Source organism: Manis pentadactyla, chromosome 2 (genome assembly GCF_030020395.1).
Source record: "Manis pentadactyla isolate mManPen7 chromosome 2, mManPen7.hap1, whole genome shotgun sequence".
NCBI lineage: Eukaryota > Metazoa > Chordata > Mammalia > Pholidota > Manidae > Manis > Manis pentadactyla.
This window is the reverse complement of record NC_080020.1, coordinates 99754629-99777018: the sequence shown is the minus strand read 5'-3', so window position 1 is coordinate 99777018 and position 22390 is coordinate 99754629. Positions and strand designations below refer to the sequence as shown.

General features: G+C 43.2%; 1 protein-coding gene across 2 annotated transcripts in view; it reads left to right on the top strand.

Moving 5' to 3' along the window:
- The window catches only part of IL31RA (interleukin 31 receptor A), a 78142-nt gene extending 57915 nt beyond the window's left edge, over positions 1-20227 (top strand). For both annotated transcript variants that reach the window (XM_057495133.1, XM_057495134.1), the window contains 7 exons: positions 2188-2370; positions 3269-3370; positions 4166-4312; positions 6594-6734; positions 16871-16961; positions 18098-18179; positions 19496-20227. In XM_057495133.1, the coding sequence (XP_057351116.1) occupies positions 2188-2370; positions 3269-3370; positions 4166-4312; positions 6594-6734; positions 16871-16961; positions 18098-18179; positions 19496-19936 (1187 nt within the window). In that variant the 3' untranslated portion in view covers positions 19937-20227. The remainder of the gene's footprint in view (positions 1-2187; positions 2371-3268; positions 3371-4165; positions 4313-6593; positions 6735-16870; positions 16962-18097; positions 18180-19495) is intronic.
- The last annotated feature ends 2163 nt before the right edge of the window (positions 20228-22390 follow it).

Below are 22390 nucleotides of genomic sequence, written 5' to 3'. Positions count from 1 at the left end.
GCAGCACTTTTGGCTCTTCAGACCCAGTTCCTGCACAGCCGAGGGCCGTGCTGGGAAGGAGGAGGTGCAGGGGGCTAGGAGCCAGCACTCACTCCTGCCCTCAGGTCAGGATTTGTTGGCAGTTTATTAAAAAAGTGTCTCCAGATTCACCAAATTGGTGAATTTTTTTTTTTTAGTTCAAATAAATTGAATGAAAAAAAATAGAGAAAGCTAAACAAAGTGCCTCCAGGGGAACCAAAGGAAGCGGAGGCAGCAAGACCAGGGAAGCAGGGAGGTCAAGCCAAGGGGCTGTTTGATTTTCCCAGGGTTGCTGTGAGCAAGACCACAGACTGCAAGGCTTCAAAGAGCAGAAACTTACTGTCTCACTGTCCTGAGATTTAGAGGTCTGAAATCAAAGTGTTGGCAGGGCCACACTTCACAAGTCTCCAGGGGAAGGTCCTTCCTTCCTGCTTTTGGAAGCCCCAGGTGTTCCTTGGCCGGAGGCAGTGTGACTTTGATCTCTGCCTTGGTTTTCACAGGCCAGCTTCCCGTGTGTCTCTGTCTCTGTGTCCAAATCCCAATTTTTAAAATAAGGACACCAGTGATATTGGGTTAAGGGCCCACCATCTTAAGTTAACTACTTGTATCTGCAACGACCTGATTTCCAAATAAGGTTACATTCTGTGGTACTGAGGATATATTTGGGGGAGGAAGGGGTGGGTACAACTCAACCCATAACAGGTGCAATCTGCAATAAAAGTCTTGAGGATGGTGGGTCCAGACTGACCCAGAAAGGGGAGTGTGGAGTGTAAGTTATATCTCAAAGTTATCCCAACCAAGCAAAGCACACAAAAACATTAAGAAGGAATCTGAGAGATCAGGGAGCATGAATATCATCTGCTACAAGAGGCCAGGTATGGTCCAAATGTTCCAGTAAGGACTTTCAGCCTGACTCGAACAGCTGCTGAGGGTGCTTAGAGGCCATGAGCAGGGGAGGGCAGGGAGGACGAAGCAGGAGCCCTAGGGACTCCGTGAGGCTGCCTTCCCGGCTCTGTGCTCCCGGCCCCGGCCCCACCCCGAGTTCAGCTTCACACTTCCTTCCTCAGAGCCACCCTTTCAGATTGTTGGATGTTTGGTCTTGCTTCTAGGAGGAGCAGCTGCAGTGTCTCCTAACGGCCGAGTTTGGGAAAAGGATCCATGAACTCTGCCCCTTAAGGACAGCTACTCCTGAATATGCACACAGCCTGCTGGGGCTAGTTGCCTACAGACAGCAGGATTCAGTATCCCTGTCCCCACACCAAATCTCCACCCCTGGCCTGGGCTTCCAGCTTCAAAAGACATTTTGTTTTTTGGAGGAACACTGTCTCCTCTTCTGTCCTCATCCAGGGCTGTCTTCCATGTTCATTTCAGTAAACTTCCTGCGGATTCCAGTTTTGAAGGCTCAGGTGTGTGGTGGGTGGTGAGGAGCACGTGAGGGAGGAGAGCCACACCCCTGGATCTCCCAAACCCCACTCCTTTGTACCTTTCTCCTGTGCCTCTCTGCACCTCCAAGTAGTTCTCCTCTCTTCCGCATAGTCAGAACATTTTCAGTAAGATAGCTCTCTAAATTCTGATTAAATCCTAGATATTGGATTTGAACTCCATGTTCAACTTCTCTATGAAAGGAATCCTGTGGCCTATTTCAGACCATGAATTTTCTGCAGCCTGAATGTCTGTGTCTTCCTGGTACAGATAATTCTTTGAGGATAGGATTCCATAGCCTGGTTGTGCAGGGCAAGCCTAGAGGGTTGAAATTTGAAGCCATTTCCCTGGTATAATTTTAGAGTTACCGTCTCTCAGCTTGCCAGCTGCAGGATTACTGGTGCCTGAAATTCTATGTTTAGAGATTCATTCTTTGTCTCAGGCTTGCTTTCCTTTTGATTTACCTGTGGAAGGTAAGTCTTTTCAGTCATCAGCTCTCTCATGAGATCTTTTCCTGGAAAAATTATGGTGAATTTTTGGTAGATAAAGATTAAGAAGGCATTTAAATCATCAAGTTGGGGATTAAGGAAAGTGATACAACAAAACTGAACCACTAAGGGAGGTTGCCATGGAGATCCTGAACTTTGACCTTCCTTATGATTCAGGCAATGACTGGCTGCCAATGTGGTTGGTGCATTTGGGGAATGAGTTGGCTAGCTGTAAAGCAGTCTTTTTCTCTTCTTCCAGCATTTCAGTGTATTGAGGCCATGCAGGCCTTCCTCACTCAGGACCAACTGGTGGTGGAGTGGCAAAGCTCTGTTCCAGAGGTGGACACATGGATGGTTGAGTGGTTTTCAGAATCGGCCCCAAAGCCCTCCACCTTTTCCTGGGAATCTGTGTCTCAGGCCAGGAATTGGACAATCCAGCAAGGTAGCCAGGGCAGAACCTACAGGTTTCCTCTGTATAGGATTCAATTTCATCAGGTTTTAAACCTTTAACTTTGGCTTCAAAGCTATAAAAACAGTTAATAGCATTTGACAAGCTAGTACAAGCTTAGTGAAGTGACACATTTCTTGGCATTTCCCAGCAAGCCTGGGTGGGGAAGCCATGAGTATCAGACAAGGTATCTGGCCTGTTTACATGTAGAAAATACTATTTTAACACTTGCCACCAGCTATTTTGATCATGTGGATAACACCAGAGTTTGTATCCTAATTGTCCTACCCAGGGCACCCCCTTCAGTTTGGGTCACCAGTTTTAAGAGCTGGGCCCTTTCCCCAGGTGATTGATATAGAAAATAGCCTTCTTTTCAAGAAAGTCCTTGTTCCCTGTAATACACATTAATGAGGTTTTACACTCCCAGTCCCATCAGTCTAACCCTTAATACTGAATAGCATCCATATAAAGAATCATGCTCATGCAGGGATGCAGGCAGACAGAGGAGCTAGAGTTCATGGTATCTGAGTTCTCTAAGATGATTTGCTATTTGACAGAGGATTCAGTTTATTCTTAGTGCCTCCAAATCATATAACAAAATCTGTGATGGGGGAGGGACTGAATCTCTTACCTCTCCCTTCCTGGATCTTTCATTTTGCCAGAGGGTTTAGTGCTAAGAATTGCTTTAAAGAGGTTAGAACTGTAATAGACATTAGAGACCATCCAACTTAACCTCCCTTATTTTCCAGGTATGGAAACTGTAGAGAAATAGTATCTCTTTCATAAATCTTAGGGCATAACTCTTACACTAGCATTTCTTGTACTATGTCATACTCTGCAGTAAATGCTTATTTCTCTCTCTCTCTCTCTCTCTCTCTCTTTTTTTTAACAGATGAATTAAAACATTTCTGGTGCTATAACATCTCTGTGTATCCAGTACTGCAAAACCGAGTGGGCAAGCCATATTCCATGCAGGCTTATGTCAAAGAAGGCAGTATGTATGGACAAGGTCCTGTGGGGGCAAGGAAACATTGGGGCCTGTCCAACATTCAGACAAGGCTGTGAATGCCTGTAGCTCATTTGCAGTTGCCTTGCTGCTCACCCACGCTGCCCCTTCAGTCTGTAGTCAGCTATATGTTTGATGCAATCACGGTCAGGTTATAGGTTCACTGAGTGATAAAGCTAGGGTAGTCACTGGTGATCAAGTCCAAGCTCTTTACTTCATGGAAATGAGCATTTGAGGCTCAGAGAGGTAAAATAATTTGCCCAGATTCACAAGGAACCTTAATGCAAATAACACTGTAAGCAGAAATAACATTTAGTTAAGACCAAGTTAGGGACCCTACAAATCAATCCTAAGTTGGAGATACTAAAAAATTACTTTTCATTGTGTAGCAATAAGCACTGGTGAACTGCTTAGACTATATTTTTATCTCTTTGGAAGCTAACATCTTCCATATTCGACATTAGAAAATATATCCTGTCTCTCAAAGGTAGCCCATGGGGCAAACTCTTCCACAATTTGATAATGGCTGTTACAGTTATGAGTGAAAGAGCTGGGGGCCAAATTAGAGTGAGAGGTCTATGAGGAAGTACTTTTTCTCTGGTCTGTGACACATCTTCCCTTCCTGTTCAAGACAGATAACTCCAGAAACTAATTTTCCCAAACAGGTTGATTCATCAGTTCCCTACTCAGCACTGATTTTGGTGTGAGTCCTGCCCAGAGCCTTTGTGGGGGAAGGATCAGCTGGGGTGTGATGGAGTGTTTATTATTTCCTGTCCTGTAAAGTTCCATCAGCAGGTCCTGTGACCAAGGCGGAGAACATTGGTGTGAAGACAGTCACGATCACATGGAAAGAAATTCCCAAGAGTCAGAGAAATGGTTTCATCAGCAACTATACCATATTTTACCAAGCTGAAGATGGAAAGGATTTCTGTAAGTGTGCTCATAGCCAAGTTGAAGACCCCCCAAGCCCCACATAGATGCTATGGCCAGACCTGCCATAGGGACGACTCCCATGGTTAGTACTGTTTCCTTGCATGAGTCACTTAGCTTCTTTGAGCCTCTCTGGAAAAGGAGCCAGGAGCACTTACCTCTTGAGCTTTTTGCAGTCAAATGAGAGTATAGTGACAGTACTGAGAGTCCTGTAGGAACCAGGGGAATTGATATAATTAGTCCTGGTTAGGCTGTGAACAGGTTGGCCTCCTGGGAACTTGCCAATCATTATTTAAGAGTGGAGTGTGCCTGGATTAAAGAGTGGATTGTGAACAGATCCTATTTGGTGGCACTTACCCCAGTGCAGGACCCTTTACTCCTACCACCCATTGCCAATTCAAACTTCTTTATTAAATCCACACTGTCTCCTGACACCCTAAGTTCTAAGCTAGACTTGTATTCATGTTTAATACATTTTTTTGTAATTGTTACAGTAAAATACATATAACATAAAATTTACCACTTTAAACATATGAAAGTGGATTGTTTATTGACAGTAAGTACATCCATAATGTTGTGGGACCATTATCACTCTTATTTCCACCCTGTACCCATCAGTCAGTCATTTCCCATTACCTCATCCCATAGTCCCTGGAAATCACAAAGCTGCTTTCTATCTCTATGGATTTACCTATTCTGGCTATTTTACATAAATTGAATCATACAATATGTGGCCTTTTGTATCTGACTTCTTTTGCTTAGCATGTTTTCAAAGTTTATCCATGTTACAGCATGTGTTAGTACTGCATCCCTTTTCATGGCTGAATAATGTTCTATTGGGTGGCTAGTCCACATTTTGTTTATCCATTCATCAGTAGTGGACATTTGGGTTGTTGCCACCTTTTGGCTACTGTGATTAATACTACTATGAACATTGGTTCTATGAATTGGAACAATACTATGAATATTGGTGTACACATATTGTTTTAAGTCCCTGCTTTTAATTCTTTGGAATACACAGTAGTCACCCCCTTATCTGCAGTTTTCACTTTCCATGGTTTCAGTTACCTGTGGTCAGCTGTCGCCCAGAAGCAGAAGATCCTCCTTCTGACATTTGTCAGAACGTCAGTAGTAGTCTAACACTATGTCACAATGACTATGTCATTCACTTCATTTCATCTCATAGGCATTTTGTCATCTCATTATCATAAAAAGAAGGGTGTGTACAGTACAATAAGGTATTTAGAGAAACATTCACAAAACTTTTATTACAGTATATTATAATTGTTCTATTTTATTAGTCATGTTAGTCTTCTTACTGTGCCTAATTTATAGATTAAACTTTATCATAGGTATGTATATGTAGAAAAAAACAGTTCATATAGGGTTAGGTATTATCTGTGGTTTCAGCCATCCACTGGGAGTCTTGGACTGTATTCCCTGTGGATAAGTGGGGACTACTGTATACTTAGGTGTGGAACTGCTGGGTCATATGATAATTCTAGTTTAACTTATTGAGGAACCACCGAACTGTTTTTGCACAATGGCTACCCCATTTTACATTCCCACCAGTAGCGTATGAGAGTCCCAGTTTCTCCAAATCCTTACCAACACTTGCTATTTTGTTAAAAATATATATTATGGCTATCCTAGTGGGAATGAAGTGGTATTTAAATATGGTTTTTATTTGCATTTCCTTAATAACAATGATGTTGAGCATCTTTGCATGTTTTTGTTGGCCATTTGTGTATCTGCTTTGGAGAAAGTCTTTTCAATCTCTTTGCCCATTTTTAAATTGAGTTGTTTGTCTTTTGGCTGTTGAGTTGTAAGATTTCTTTATATATTCTGGATATAAATTTCTTATCAAATATATGACTTGCAACTATTTTACCCATTTTGTGGGTTGTCTTTTCACTCTCTTGGTAGTGTGTTTTGATGTACGAAAGCTTTTAATTTTGATGAAGTCTAGGTTGATCTTTTTTCTTTTGTTGCCTCACTTTTGGTGTCATATCTAAGAAACCTTTGCAAATTCAAGGTCATGTAAATTCACCCTATGTTGTCTTCTAAGACTTATATGGTTTGGGATCTTTATAATGTGGGTGTTTGATCCATCTTGACAGGCTAGTTTTAAGCAGAGCATGGTTAGAAGCATTATGGTATGAAAAGGCTAAGCTTGGAAGTATAGCTTCCAGTGATCTAATTTCAGTGTTACTAGACTGGAAAAAGTACAATTTTCAGCTAGGCTTGGCTGTGGTATTTGACTAACACAGTTTTTCTTTAGCCAAGACAGTCAACTCCAAGACCCTGCAGTATGACCTGGACTCCCTGACACAGAACACCTCTTACACTGTTCAGGTCATGGCCAGCACCAGAGCTGGGGGGACCAACGGCACCAGGATAAACTTTAAGACATTGTCAGCCAGTGAGTATTTCCATTAAGCCCTGGATACATCTCCTCGGCCTTTTCCTTAGGCCGGTCAAAATGATCTTTGCCAAAGGCAGGAGGAAGCCAAATGGAAGGGTGATACCTTGGTGAGCAGAACTGTCTGCTTCCTGACTCACTGACCTTCCATGAAGGTATATGGATGAGGAAGGAGTAGGGAAAGCAGGCAAACTGAGAGCTGAATTTGCAAAGATGGTCATTTTGCTACTTCCTCATGGGTAGCCCCATATCATTTTCAGAAAGAGGGATCAAGTAAATGCCAACTCACCCTCAGCCCCAACCAGCTCCTGCCTCAAGGCTGTCCGCAGTTTCACAGTCACCAATTTCTACGTGTCAGAGGTTACTGCATGAGGGGGCGGGGAGAGAAAACCTTGTTTGAGTAAGAGCCATTGGCTCACAAAAAGATACTTAACCTCACCATTTATGAAGTTTATTGAGCAAAAAGGCACATAATATGTTCTATTTATCCCAGCTTTTACATTAGAAAATAGGGAGCAAGAAAAACTTAATACAAGAAAAATATAAATTACAATGTAATTGCATATGATGGTTATGGGAAATGTTTTAGAGGGAAAGAAGATGGAGGGTGTAGGGAGATGAAGAAGAAAGAAGGAAGGAGAATGGGAGAAACAGAGAAATATGTTAATTTTCCCAAGTCCTTGAGTGGTAGAGATTGAATTTAAGAATATACTAACATTGTTTTAAGGGAGGAACAACCTTTTATATCAAAAGTGAAGGAGCATTTGCAAATTTTGCAGTAAATACTAGAAACAGTCTTGTTTAAGTATTCTTAAAAGCCTCTTGTTGATACATTTTCCAAAGAATAAAAGTAGCTTTATGTCTCTTAGAAAACATGTTCCGTTTTAACGGATTAACATTGCCTTTTTCAGTTCTTTCTGATACTGTTCTTCAAAATCTTGTGAAATCATGTTGTAATTTCACCACACTAGACATGGATTACATTATTTGATGGAATTTTCTCTGGGGGTCAGATGAAAGGTAAGAGACTGCCTTGGAGCTCAGCAGTTTCTTACCCTGGGTCTACAGATTACAGATCCCCCTGCTTCTATCTTTTTTTTTTTAAGTTACATTTACAATATATTTGACTAGATAAGAACATGGTAGCAGAAAAATTTGGCAAATGAGGGGAAGTCACTCTGTCTAAAGCAGAGTTCAAGGTCAAGGCAGAAAAGAAGAAAAACATTGGATTTTCCCATTTTTCTCTTTTTACTGTTTTCATTAATCATAGCCAAGTCACTCTGCCTAAACTGGCAACATCTCTCTTGATCTCTGCTTGGGAAAACAAACGCCATACAAAAGCCCAGGAACCATGTAAAAAGTACTTCTTATTCTGAAAAATAACTTGCGTGCCATAGAGGACTGCACTTAGAAAAAGATAATTTTTCTGTACTCTTCTGGTGACTATATATTTATCAAACCTACTTTTTTTTTTTTTGAGAGGGCATCTCTCATATTTATTGATCAAATGGTTGTTAACAACAATAAAATTCTGTATAGGGGACTCAATGCACAATCATTAATCAACCCCAAGCCTAATTCTCAACAGTCTCCAATCTTCTGAAGCATAATGAACAGTTCTTACATGGTGAACAAGGTCTTACATAGTGAATAAGTTCTTACATGGTGAACAGTGCAAGGGCAGTCATATCACAGAAACTTTCAGTTTTGATCATGCATCATGAACTATAAACAATCAAGTCAGATATTATTATTCATTTGATTTTTATACTTGATTTATATGTGAATCCCACATTTCTCCCTTATTATTATTATTATTATTATTTTAAATAAAATGCTGAAGTGGTAGGTAGATGCAAGATAAAGGTAGTGCTGTGAGAGGGCAAATGTAGATGATCAGGTCTGTGCCTATAGACTAAGTATTAATCCAAGCTAGACAAGGGCAACAAAACATCCACAGATGCAGAAGATTTCTCTCAAAACAGGGGGGTGAGGTTCTAAGCCTCACCTCTGTTGACCCCCAATTTCTCACCTGATGGCCCCCCTGTGACTGTGCCTATCTTTGGTTGTTCCTCCCTTGAGGAATCTTACCCATCTCTGGCTAACCAGTTATCTTCCGGGGCCATACAGGGAAATGTGAAGTTGGTAAGTGAGAGAGAAGCCTTATTCTTTGAAAAGATTAGCTTTTTACTTCTTTGCAGATTTATGCCCTGTGGCTTCTATGCCCAGCATTTGTCTTGAGGTATCTTTACCACTTGGAAGAATTATGATACTCGGTAATTTTCGATATGAGGCATGAATTCTACTAAAGGGTTGTAATTAGGAAGGAAGAAGAAAAACTATAGAAGTAGCAGACGGAAGAAAACATGGGAAGATTGATTATTTCTTTGACATATCTTCTTGTGGAGTAACATAAGCATGTATAGGTTTTAACAAACTACTAATTAAATTGTGTACACACATTAACATAATAGAAATACAGCTACATAACAAAAGCAGACCTACAATTACCAGCCATATCCAGTGAAACCAAGAAAACCAGTTAGGCACCTTAGGCATTTGTGAAAACTTATAAATGATATGATGGATATTGTCCAACTGAATTTGAATAGTTTGAGAAAAATCAGACAAATTAAAACAACACATTCCTGGGAACTGTTCACATCCCATATGTTCTTTTAACAGTAGATAGTCTATAGTCGCACGATTTTGGAGCACTGCAACTTGCACTTCTCCTAATTCTTGGTTGAGTTCCAACAGTATAGATCCAGTCAAATTTGTTGTTTTACTGTATGCACAGGCCAGCTTAGATATCTCCTTCATTCCCATGGCAAGTCCAGGAGCTGGTGGGATGAATGCAGCTACAACTGCAACAGCGCCAGGATCTTTGTTGAAGTTTTTTGATGATCATCTTCTGGAATGACTCTTCCAGAGGATGTTGATGTTGGAAGTTCTTCTTCATATCGTATCTTAATTCGTTTTCTGGGTAGCCAAATTAGGCTTTGATCCTCTGCATAAACCCAAACAAACCCTTTGCCCACATTTGATATGACCTTTATACCATTGTGAAGAACATATTAGAGATCACCACACAGGAACTGCTTTTTTTTTTAAGAGAAAGGAATATTATCAGAAAAATGTACTTCCATAGCTGATCATCTGACACCCTTTAAAAGATCAAAATTAAGGATATGTAAAGCATGCATTAATCATTGGTTTGCAGTTAGTTTTATCCTATCAGGGAGTAATACCCCTTTTCTTTCTCTTTTTTTTTTGTTATCATTAATCTACAATTACATGAAGAATATTATGTTTACTAGGCTCTCCCCTACACCAAGTCCCCCCAACAAACCCCATTACAGTCACTGTCCATCAGCATAGCAAAATGTTGTAGAATCACTACTTGTCTTCTCTGTGTTGCACAGCCCTCCCCTTTCTCCCACCCCCAACATTATGCATGCTAATCATAATACCCCCTTTCTTCTTCCCCCCACTTATCTCTCCCTACCCACCCATCCTCCCCAGTCCCTTTCCCTTTGGTACCTCTTAATCCATTCTTGGGTTCTGTGATTCTGCTGCTGTTTTGTTCCTTCAGTTTTTCCTTTGTTCTTATACTCCACAGATGAGTGAAATCATTTGGTATTTGTCTTTCTCCACCTGGCTTATTTCACTGAGCATAATACCCTCCAGCTCCATCCATGTTGTTGCAAATGGTAGGATTTGTTTTCTTCTTATGGTTGAATAATATTCCATTGTGTATATGTACCACATCTTCTTTATCCATTCATCTACTGATGGACACTTAGGTTGCTTCCAATTCTTGGCTATTGTAAATAGTGCTGCGATAAACATAGGGGTACATCTGTCTTTTTCAAACTGGAGTGCTGCATTCTTAGGGTAAATTCCTTGGAGTGGAATTCCTGGGTCAAATGGTAAGTCTATTTTGAGCATTTTGAGGAACCTCCACACTGCTTTCCACAATGGTTGAACTAATTTACATTCCCACCAGCAGTGTAGGAGGGTTCCCCTTTCTCCACAACCTCGCCAACACTTTTTGTTGTTTCTCTTTTGGATGGTAGCCATCCTTACTGGTGTGAGGTGATATCTCATTGTGTTTTTAATTTGCATTTCTCTGATAACTAGCGATGTGGAGCATCTTTTCATGTGTCTGTTGGCCATCTGAATTTCTTTTTTGGAGAACTGTCTGTTCAGTTCCTCTGCCCATTTCTTAATTGGATTATTTGTTTTTTGTTTGTTGAGGTGGGTGAGCTCTTTATATATTTTGGATGTCAAGCGTTTATTGGATCTGTCATTTACAAATATATTCTCCCATACTGTAGGGTACCTTTTTGTTCTATTGCTGGTGTCTTTTGCTGTACAGAAGCTTTTCAACTTAATATAGTCCCACTTGTTCATTTTTGCTTTTGTTTTCCTTGCCCAGGGAGATATGTTCAAGAAGAGGTCACTCATGTTTATGTCTAAGAGATTTTTGCCTATGTTTTTTTCTAAGAGTTTTATGGTTTCATGACTTACATTCAGGTCTTTGATCCATTTTGAATTTACTTTTGTGTATGGGTTAGACAATGGTCCAGTTTCATTCTCTTACATGTAGCTGTCCAGTTTTGCCAACACCAGCTGTTGAAGAGGCTGTCATTTCCCCATTGTATGTCCATGGCTCCTTTATCAAATATTAATTGACCATATATGTTTGGGGTAATGTCTGGAGTCTCTAATCTGTTCCACTGGTCTGTGGCTCTGTTCTTGTGCCAGTACCAAATTGTCTTGATTACTATGGCTTTGTAGTAGAGCTTGAAGTTGGGGAGCAAGATCCCTCCCACTTTATTCTTCCTTCTGAGGATTGCGTTGGCTATTCGGGGTCTTTGACTGTTCCATATGAATTTTTGAACTATTTGTTCCAGTTCGTTGAAGAATGTTATTGGTAATTTGATAGGGATTGCATCAAATCTGTATATTGCTTTGGGCAGGATGGCCATTTTGATGATATTAATTCTTCCTAGCCAAGAGCATGGGATGAGTTTCCATTTTGTTAGTGTCCCCTTTAATTTCTCTTAAGAGTGACTTGTAGTTTTCAGGGTACAGGTCTTTCACTTCCTTGGTTAGGTTTAGTCCTAGGTATTTTATTCTTTTTGATGCAATTGTGAATGGAGTTGTTTTCCTGATTTCTCTTTCTATTGGTTCATTGTTAGTGTATAGGAAATCCACAGATTTCTGTGTGTTAATTTTGTATCCTGCAACTTTGCTGTATTCCGATATCAGTTCTAGTAGTTTTGGAGTGGAGTCTTTAGGGTTTTTTATGTACAATATCATGTCATCTACAAATAGTGACAGTTTAACTTATTCTTTACCAATCTGGATTCCTTGTATTTCTTTGTTTTGTCTAATTGCTGTGGCTAGGACCTCCAGTACTATGTTAAATAACAGTGGGGAGAGTGGGCATCCCTGTCTTGTTCCTGATCTTAGAGGAAAAGCTTTCAGCTTCTCGCTGTTCAGTATGATGTTGGCTGTGGGTTTATCATAAATGCCTTTATTATGTTGAGGTACTTGCCCTCTATACCCATTTTGCTGAGAGTTTTTTATCATGAATGGATGTTGAATTTTGTCAAATGCTTTTTCAGCATCTATGGAGATGATCATGTGGTTTTTGTCCTTCTTTTTGTTGATGTGGTGGCTGATGTTGATGGACTTTCGAATGTTGTACCATCCTTGCATCCCTGGGATGAATCCCACTTGGTCATGGTGTGTGATCCTTTTGATATATTTTTTAATTCGGTTTGCTTATATTTTTTTGAGTATTTTTGCATCTACATTCATCAGGGATATCGGTCTGTAATTTTCTTTTTTGGTGGGGTCTTTGCCTGGTTTTGGTATTAGGGTGAAGTTGGCTTCATAGAATGAGTTTGGGAGTATTCCCTCCTCTTCTATTTTTTGGAAGACTTTAAGGAGAATGGGTATTATGTCTTCTCTGTATGTCTGATAAAATTCCAAGGTAAATCCGTCCGGCCTGGGGGTTTTGTTCTTGGGTAGTTTTTTGATTACCATTTCAATTTCTTTGCTCGTAATTGGTTTGTTTAACTTTTGTGTTTCTTCCTTGGTCAGTCTTGGAAGGTTGTATTTTTCTAGGAAGCTGTCCATTTCTTCTAGGTTTTCCAGCTTGTTAGCATATAGGTTTTCATAGTAGTCTTTAATAATTCTTTGTATTTCTGTGGAGTCTGTCGTGATTTTTCCATTCTCATTTCTGATTCTGTTGATGTGTGTTGATTATCTTTTTCTCTTAATAAGTTTGGCTAGAGGCTTACCTATTTTGTTTATTTTCTCGAAGAACCAGCTCTTGGTTTCATTGATTTTTTTCTATTGTTTTATTCTTCTCAATTTTGTTTATTTCTTCTCTGATCTTTATTATGTCCCTCCTTCTGCTGACTTTAGGCCTCATTTGTTCTTCTTTTTCCAGTTTCGATAATTGTGATGTTAGACTATTCATTTGGGATTGTTCTTCCTTCTTTAAGTATGCGTGGATTGCTGTATACTTTCCTCTTAAGACTGCTTTCACTGCATCCCACAGAAGTTGGGGCTTTGTGTTGTTGTTGTCATTTATTTCCATATATTCCTTGATCTCTATTTTAATCTGTTCGTTGATCCATTGATTATTTAGGAGCTTGCTGTTAAGCCGCCATGTGTTTGTGAGCCTTTGTTTTCTTTGTAGAGTTTTATACCTTTGTGGTCTGAAAAGTTGGTTGGTAGAATTTCAATCTTTTGGAATTTACTGAGGCTCTTTTTGTGGCCTACTATGTGGTCTATTCTGGAGAATGTTCCATGTGCACTTGAGAAGAATATATATCCTGTTGCTTTTGGATGTGGAGTTCTATAGATGTCTATTAGGTCCATGTGCTCTACTCTGTTGTTCAGTGCTTCTGTGTCCTTACTTATTTTCTGCCCAGTGGATCTATCCTTTGGGGTGAGTGGTGTGTTGAAGTCTCCTAGAATGAATGCATTGCAGTCTATATCCCCCTTTAGTTCTGTTAGTATTTGTTTCACATATGCTGGTGCTCCTGTGTTGGGTGCATATATATTTAGAATGGTTATGTCCTCTTGTTGGACTGAGCCCTTTATCATTATGTAATGTCCTTCTTTATCTCTTGTTACTTTCTTTGTTTTGAAGTCTATTTTGTCTGATACTAGTACTGCAACCCCTGCTTTCTTCTCTCTGTTGTTTGCCTGAAATATGTTTTTCCATCCCTTGACTTTTAGTCTGTGCATGTCTTTGGGTTTGAGGTGAGTTTCTTGTAAGCAGCGTATAGATGGGTCTTGCTCTTTTATCCATTCTATTACTCTGTGTCTTTTGATTGGTGCATTCAGCCCATTTACATTTAAGGTGACTATTGAAAGATATATACTTATTGCCATTGCAGGCTTTAGATTCATGGTTACCAAAGGTTCAAGGTTAGCTTCTTTAGTATCTTACTGCCTAACTTAGCTCGCTTATTGAGCTGTTATATACACTGTCTGGAGATTCTTTTCTTCTCTCCCTTCTTATTCTTCCTCCTCCGTTCTTTATATGTTGGTTGTTTTATTCTGTGCTCCTTTGTGTTTCCTTTAACTGCTTTTAGTGGGTAGTTGATTTTATTTTTTGCCTTTAGTTAGTATTTGGTTGGTCTGCTTTCTTTGCTGTGATTTTATTTTCTCTGGTGACATCTGTTTAGTCTTAGGAGTGCTCCCGTCTAGAATAGTCCCTCTAGAATACCCTGTAGAGGTGGTTTGTGGGAGGCAAATTCCCTCAACTTTTGCTTGTCTGGGAATTGTTTAATCCCACCTTCTTATTTAAATGATAATCGTGCTGGATACAGTAACCTTGGTTCAAGGCCCTTCTGTTTCATTGCATTAAATATATCATGCCATTCTCTTCTGGCCTGTAAGGTTTCTGTTGGCAAGTCTGATGATAGCCTGATGGGTTTTCCTTTATAGGTGACCTTTATCTCTCTAGCTGCCTTTAAAACTCTGTCCTTGTCCTTGATCTTTGCCATTTTAATTATTATGTGTCTTGGTATTGTCCTCCTTGGGTCCTTTCTGTTGGGAGTTCTGTGTATTTCCATGATCTGTTCGATTATTTCCTCCCCCAGTTTGGGGAAGTTTTCAGCAATTATTTCTTCAAAGGGACTTTCTATCCCTTTTTCTCTCTCTTCTTCTCGTACCCCTATAATACGGATAGTGTTCCTTTTGGATTGGTCACACAGTTCTCTTAATATTGTTTCATTCCTGGAGATCCTTTTATCTCTCTCTGCATCAGCTTCTATGCGTTCCTGTTCTCTGGTTTCTATCCCATCAATGGCCTCTTGCATCTTATCCATTCTGCTTATAAATCCTTCCAGAGTTTGTTTCACTTCTGTAATCTCCCTCCAGACTTCATCCCATATCTCTTGCGTATTTCTCTGCATCTCTGTCAGCATGTTTATGATTTTTATTTTGAATTATTTTTCAGGAAGACTGGTTAGGTCTGTCTCCTTCTCTGGTGTTGTCTCTGTGATCTTTGTCTGCCTGTAGCTTTGCCTGTAGCTGGGACGAGTGATGGCTGGAAGAACTTCCCTTCTTGTTGGTTTGTGGCCCTCCTCTCCTGGGAGAACAGCGACCTCTAGTGGCTTGTGCTGGGCAGCTGAGCACAGATAGGGCTTCTGATTCTTGCCCGGCTGCTATGGAGTTTATCTCCACTGTTGCTCTGGGCGTGGCCTGCCTTGGGCAGCTGCTCCGATATGGTGGAGCTGCGTTGGAGGGGGAACAGCTGGGAGGCTGTTTATCTCCGTGAGGGGCCTCTGAGATGCCCTGCTATCCAGGGGTTTAGGGTGCCCGGAGTTCCCTGCTGCTGGACTAAGTGTCCCAGGACACTTCCGTCCGGCTGTGGGGTCCCTGTCCCTTTAAGACTTCCAAAAAAGCACTCGCTTTCCTTTGTCCCTGCGGTGCCGGCTGCAGGGACCCACTCACAGGTCTTACTGTCCTGTTTACCTAGTATCCAGGACCCCACACATGCACTGTGTCTGTGCTCTGGTGTGGATGGCTAGGGCTGGCTATTTAGCAGTCCTGAGCTCCCTCTCCCTCCCTGCTCTGACTCCTCTCCTCCCGCCCGGAGCTGGGGTGTGGGGCGCTCGGGTCCCGCCGGGCCGGGGCTTATATCTTACCCCCTTCGCAATGCATTGGCTTCTCACAGGTGTGGATGTGGTCTGGATGTTGTCCTGTGTCTTCTGGTCTCTCTTTTAGGAAGAGTTGTCTTTGTTGTATTTTCAAAAATATATGTGGTTTTGGGAGGAGATTTCTGCTGCTCTACTCATGCCGCCATCTTGGCTCTGCCCCCCACCTGCTTCTATCTTTTATCCTCTATGATCTGTTCTCCACACAGCAGCCAGGGTTTAAAACACAAGACCCCCTGCTTAGAACCCACCAGTGGCTTCTGTCGTATTTTAAATAAAATCCAAACTCCTTCCCACAGCTTTTAGTATCTTTCATCATCTGACTCTTATTGACCTTTTCTCCTACCTCTTTATGCTCCTGTCTGTGTTCCTAAGCTTGTTCCTGCCTCAGGGCTTTTGCATCTGCTTTCCCCATATTTTTGCATGATTGGTTCCTTCTCATTATTAACATCGACTCAAGTTTCCCTTCTCAAGACTTCTTCCTTTGCCACCCTGTCTAGAGTTGCTAACCTTCTTTCCACCTTACTCTATCTAGCAACTCCTTATCACCCTGTTTTTTCTGCAGTAATCTTATGTTTTGTCTGAATCCTACCAGAACATAAACTCCATGAGAGGAGGGAGCCTGTAGTTCTTGCTTATTGCTGTTTGTTTTATTACTCAGAATACTGTTTGGCAGATTTTAAGAGTTCAGGAAATTACTAATGAAGTTGGAGGATGAAGCTGGTGAACACAACATCTGTTGATATTATTCAGGGCAAAGAGAACTGGATGGGGAGCCACAAATACAAATTTTTTTTTCAATTGAATGAATTTTAATTGAATTGGAAGAAAACTAATAAGGAATGTGTTGCTGAAGCTCCTGGAAAGAAAAGTTCACCTTTCATTTTTGTCCAGACAGTGAGGAGCTGAAGCTGCTGCTGACTTTTTCTCTTTTTCCCGAAGGTACCCATGAGGTTATCCTGGTAACTTCTCTGGTTGGAGGAGGCCTTGGCCTCGTCATCCTGCTGGTGTCATATGGTCTCAAAAAACGCAAGTGAGTTTATAGGTAGCAGCATATGCCCTCAGAATCAGGGATGGAGGGGTGGAAGGCATCATGGTGGAAGAGGGCACTCTACCTCTAAGGGTGTTCCTTCATTTATTAATTGATGCATATTTATTGAATTTATTATATGCCATACCCTGTGGCTCACCAGCATTCTGACCAAACAAGATGGCTTTCTCCCCTCACAGCCCCACGTACCAGGCCTGGGCCTTTCTGGGGCCACAGGAATGCCAGTTTTGCCCCAGCAGCTTTATCTGCTGTGCTGGTCACCTGAAACTAGAGTTGGGGAGAAGGTCCTTTCTTTCAGTGTCTAGAGGGGTTCCCTAGCCTCAGAGCTACTAACTTCCCTCCCAGGAGAAGCAGGGGGCTAACTGCATATGCAGGGGTCAGAGGGTAGCCAGTTGCACACCGCACGCGGACTTACCATTGCTCGTGGTACAGTGCTGGAGTCTGGCTGCACAGGCATGTTCCCCGCCGCCCTGGCTCTGTGGGGATGAAGCGTGTCCTCAGGCTCTTGTGCCAGAGAGTCCCATGCTACCCTATGGGCAAGGGCTCCCTGCCAGGAGTCCTCTCTCTCTCCAGAATCGCAATTGTGGGCTTTCTCTGCCAAGCAGCTGGGCTTACTTTTGGTCAAACTAATGTCAACCTCAGTCCCCAACTACATGTTGTAACCAAGGCACTGGCACAAATCTCGTGTGTTTTGTATGTCTAACAAGCTGCCAGGTGACACTGCTCCTGGTTGGTACCATACTGTAGAATCACTGCAGTAAAGTGTGGGTTTCTTAAAAGGTTTAGAATGTTACTTTTTCTGGGGAGTAAATCTCAAAGAAGTGGCTCTGTAATACTATGATTTCTGGCATCAGGTCCAGGGGCAGGAGAGGGTGGGAATAGCTCTGTTTGGGGAAATGTCTCTTCCCATTATGTCCTACAGATGACCTAAAATTTCACCCCACAAACTTCTTTGCTTTCCTAGTTCCTGTCAGGAGGCCAGGAGTTTGCCTTTATTTCACAGGGAGCCATAGAATTTGTTGTGGTGAAGCCCCACTCTTTTGGCTTGGTGAAACGGTATGAATAAAAAAAAGGCTTCTTGGACTCACTTCCTGTTTTAAAATCTTATCACTTATTAGCAAATTGAAGCACCTATGTTGGCCTGATATCCCCAACCCTGCTGAAAGCAGTATAGCTACGTGGTGCGGAGATGGTCTAAAGGTAAACACTCCTGTTTCTGTTGAGGAAAGCATCAGGCGGGCTGGTTGTGGGAGGCGGACAAAGGTGATGCCGGTGGGGAGGGGGGCGATGGAGATGGGAGGACGGCTGGGCTGAGGTCTGCATCGGACTCACATCATGGTAACTAGAGGTTAAAGAGTCCCAGGGAACGGTTGGCAAGGCAGATGGATCAGCCTTCCTGGAACAACTTTGACCTCATTCTTTGGACAAGAAGAAAGGGCTTCACTAGGCTCACAGGACTCAGTGTGGACCAGGCATGGAATTGGTCCTGTGCGGGTGCCACCGAAGAAAGACACTGGCCCTACACTTAAGAACCTGACTGTCTAATTAGGGAGCAAGAGAGAGCTGGCTATAAGCTTTGAGGTCATTTAAGAAGTAGCCAAGAGCAAGTTGGAGACCACCTGGAGGCCCTGGGGGGATGTGGATGTGCATAGCCATCCAGAGGCTGGGACAGGCTGCCTCAAATTGCTTTTCTCAGATTGGGGAAGTTTTAGGCAACCTTTCACTGTCAGTAGGGTTTTCTTGTGAATTATCCACAAGTAGAAACCCTCTTTTTTCATAAGTTTTTAAATTGAAAACTGTTTTGAAATTTTTAAGATTTAATTTCTTGGTTAAGTAGAATAAGCTCTTGTTTCAACTCAGAAGTCTTTTTAAAATATGGACATTTAAATTAATTTTGTTTAATTTTTGTTATTCCTGTTCTCTCCTTTATCAGTCATCTATCACTCTATTTGCTTCCCTACTTATTAAAAGCTATTAAGAGAATAAATGAATCACAGCCAGTATTGTCTGATGTTATTGTTTGATTTAAAATGCTTTTTATATAATCTGTAGGTCTGGCCTCTCTAGCAAGCACTTATTAATCACTCTTTGTATGCCAGGCATTGAGCTAGGCTCTGGGGATACAAAGATGTCAAAGGCACTGGTCCTACCAGGAGACCACCTTTGATTTTCTGGTAATGTTGGGCAAGTCATTTGTCCTTATGATTGTTTTCCATCTGTAAGTGTTCTAATTTTCATGCTCCCATCTCAGCTGAACTTTGAGAACATATAACTGGAAAATAGCTTTGAGCTCTCTAGAAGAAGAAATTATTTGAATACAGAATGCTGTTTCTCAGGAAATGAGCCACTCTTGTCAAGCTCCTGGGGAAGGGCATGTAGAGGTGATTGACTACCACTTTTGGTCTTTGAGAGGAATGTGGAGGCTGGTCAAGGGGGTTGGGTATTGGGTGTCCTGAACCTAATGAGCTTTTGGCTACATCATATGTAGCCCCCAAGTGTCCCTTTCTCTTTTCCAGGGTAAGGTAAATCTGGAGTTTGATGATTCTATGAACGCAGAAGACCGGATTCTGAAATCATGTCCTGTCCCCAGTGACCTTATTGACAAGTTGGTGGTGAACACTGATAATTTTCTGGAAGAGGTTTCCACAGAGGAACTTGAAAAGAGTCAAGAGAACATATTGGGAGGGAGAAACAATGAATACGTGACCTTGCCCGGTTGTCCTTATTGTCTCCCTGTTTCAACCGAGATTCCACCCAGGAAGTCCCAGAACCCGTGTTCTGGAATGCTGGAGGGGACCTACTTAAAAGCCAAAGATCAACCTCTCTCTTCTGCTCAAAATATAGGACCAGACCATCTCTGTGAGGAAGGAGCACCAAATCCATACTTAAAAAATTCGGTGACAACCAGAGAATTCCTCATGTCTGAAAAATCACCAGACAAATCCAAAAGAGAGTAAATGCCGTCATGGCTTGAGCCCATGTCTCAGTGTGGACTGTTCCTGCAGAGAGAAGATCCCCTGACTTGGCCGGAAGGGCTTCCTTGGCTGTCTCCCACCCTGCTTGTGTGAGAGAGAGTCTTGCACACCCTCGAGTGGCCAGATGACTGGGTGGGCACAGACTGTAAGTTGCCTGAGAAGAAGGGCCAGTGAGAAGTCTGAGGCTTTGTGGATGAAAAGCAGTTTCTTTCTTTTGTTCAGATAAGTTCTCCCTGAGGCCCCTGACAAGTGGGCCCCAGAGGCGGGTTAATCTGGCCTTCCCTGGGACTCAGGCCACTGTCACACCTTCGCTGGGACGACCCCCCAAAGTCCCAGGAGAGACTTTCCCCGGGGCGAGACACCTTGGCCGCCCCTGGGCTCCAGGCCCCACCTCCAAGGCAGCCCTGGAATCTCTCTTCAGGCTCTGTTTCTCCGTCAGCATAAGGGCAGGGGACGTGAAGTGGCCTCCCCGGCTGCGAGCCTGCGGTTCCTCGGTATCCTCTTTAAACCTCGAGAGCGTGCGGCCGCACCCCTGCCCAGGACGGCAGCACCTCGGCGGCCACGAGGGAGGGAGGACTTCCGCTGGCGCGGGGCGGGGGCATGGGCTCGGGGCGGGGCCGGCAGGTCTGCCCCACCCCCCGGGCCTCTGCCCCGCCCTGGAAACAGAAACCGGACGCCTCCGTGGGCTGTCGCGCCTTCGCGCCCACGGCTGGGCTTGGGAAGGCCCCAAACACTGCAGTGGCTTTTGTGCAGGGCCTCTGGCCCCCCACGTTGGTTCAGAGCCCAGGAACGCTTACTGAACAAACTCGTCAAAGGCCTCTTCCCAGAAGCTGCTGAGCAGGACAGGGGGACATGCAGTGTTTGCGATTTTTGCTGCTCTGCCACCAGGACTTCTCTGCCTTTGCCCAGCTGAGCACAAAGCCTGTGACAATTAATGGAACATTTATCCCAAGTGCTGATGGCAGGATGGTACTGGGCTCGTACCCTGGCCAGTGACATCAGAAGACTTGCTAACGTGACTGTGACTCATCTGGCCACAGGGTGGGCAGGTTACTGAGGGCCCGGGAGGACCATGGGAGGCCAGGCAATGAGTGAGCATCTGAGGTGAGCGTTTGCAGCCAGTAAGGCTGATGGTATTTTTTTTATAAGAGAGCTGGAGAAGTTAGTACTTGTGTAGTAGACAGGACACTTCATCACTGTACTTTCCTATAACTGAAACTAATTTCTAGCCCAAGCCTCTGACATTCTGATGTAACTGCAGCCCAGTTTGGTATTTCTGAGTCCCTTTGCATTTGTAACTCAGTCACATAGGGCTTCTGACCCCCACAGCCCGGGACTGATTCTGAGCGCCAGAGGATGTGGTTTTGTGTCTCACATGGTGTCTTCCCAGCGCTGGTCTTGGGATGTGCCTGCGGTCCTACCTGCCCCTGTATGTCTCCTGTCACCTCCCTCGGCCGGTCGCTGCACCCTTATCACGGTCACAGCGGGTGCTGCTCTCCCAAAGCTCCCTGCTCCTCAGATCCCAAGTGTCTGTGGTGCCCCCTGTCCCCGAATTCCTCACACCTCCTTTACAGCACAGTGAAGGGAAAAAGGGAGCCACGTGCAGGCATGGGGATCTGCCCTTCATCCTAGGAGTAGACAGGGACCAACCGAAGGGATGGGCCGCGTTCCTGGCTGCGATGGGCTCTCTCTGCCCTCCGCCTGTGAACTGTTGAGCTTGGGCACTTCTCTGAGTGCTGTGACCCTGAAGTTCCAGATGGGCCCTTTCCACCCCTGCCTTTGGATTTGTGAATTTCTAGGGAAGTTCTAGTCTTGTACTCCACAACTGTTCTCTCTTTCCTGTGACCCTCTACCCGCCTCCAGCCGAGGTGGTGGGGAGGGGGGCCTTGGATAAGCCCTCCCGATCCTGTCTGTCTGAGGCTTCTGAACCTAAAATCCAAGACGTTGATGGCTGGGGACAGAAAAGGGGCCCCACATGGCTCCTCTGCATGGGTTTCAGAGGTGCAGGCGGTTCCCTCTGTTGTCCCTCCCGACGTGGTTTGTTAAGGCCCAGAGCGTCTCTGGTGAGCAGTCTGTGAACACCACACTCTTGGCTGGCCCTCTGTTTCATTTCTTCTCCCCATTTCTCACTTTCCTTCTTGCCTTGTACCTTCTTTTTTCCACCACTCCCAGCAGCTTCTCCTATTCTTAACTCGTACTCTTTTCCTCTTCTCTTGTTTCTTTTCTTCTTTCCCTCCCCATCAGCCTCCTTTGTCATTTTCCATATCTTGCCTTTGCTACCTTTGAGGTCTAGGAAAATTGGGCTTTTTGTTTTGTTCTAGAAGGCCTGAGGCAGTTTATAGGAGTCAGCATTTCTTGCCAGTAAAAGGAGCAATTTCCCAGGAACCCCGGCCTCCCATTTAGTGGGCCACACACTCTGCTCTCCGGAGCAGATTC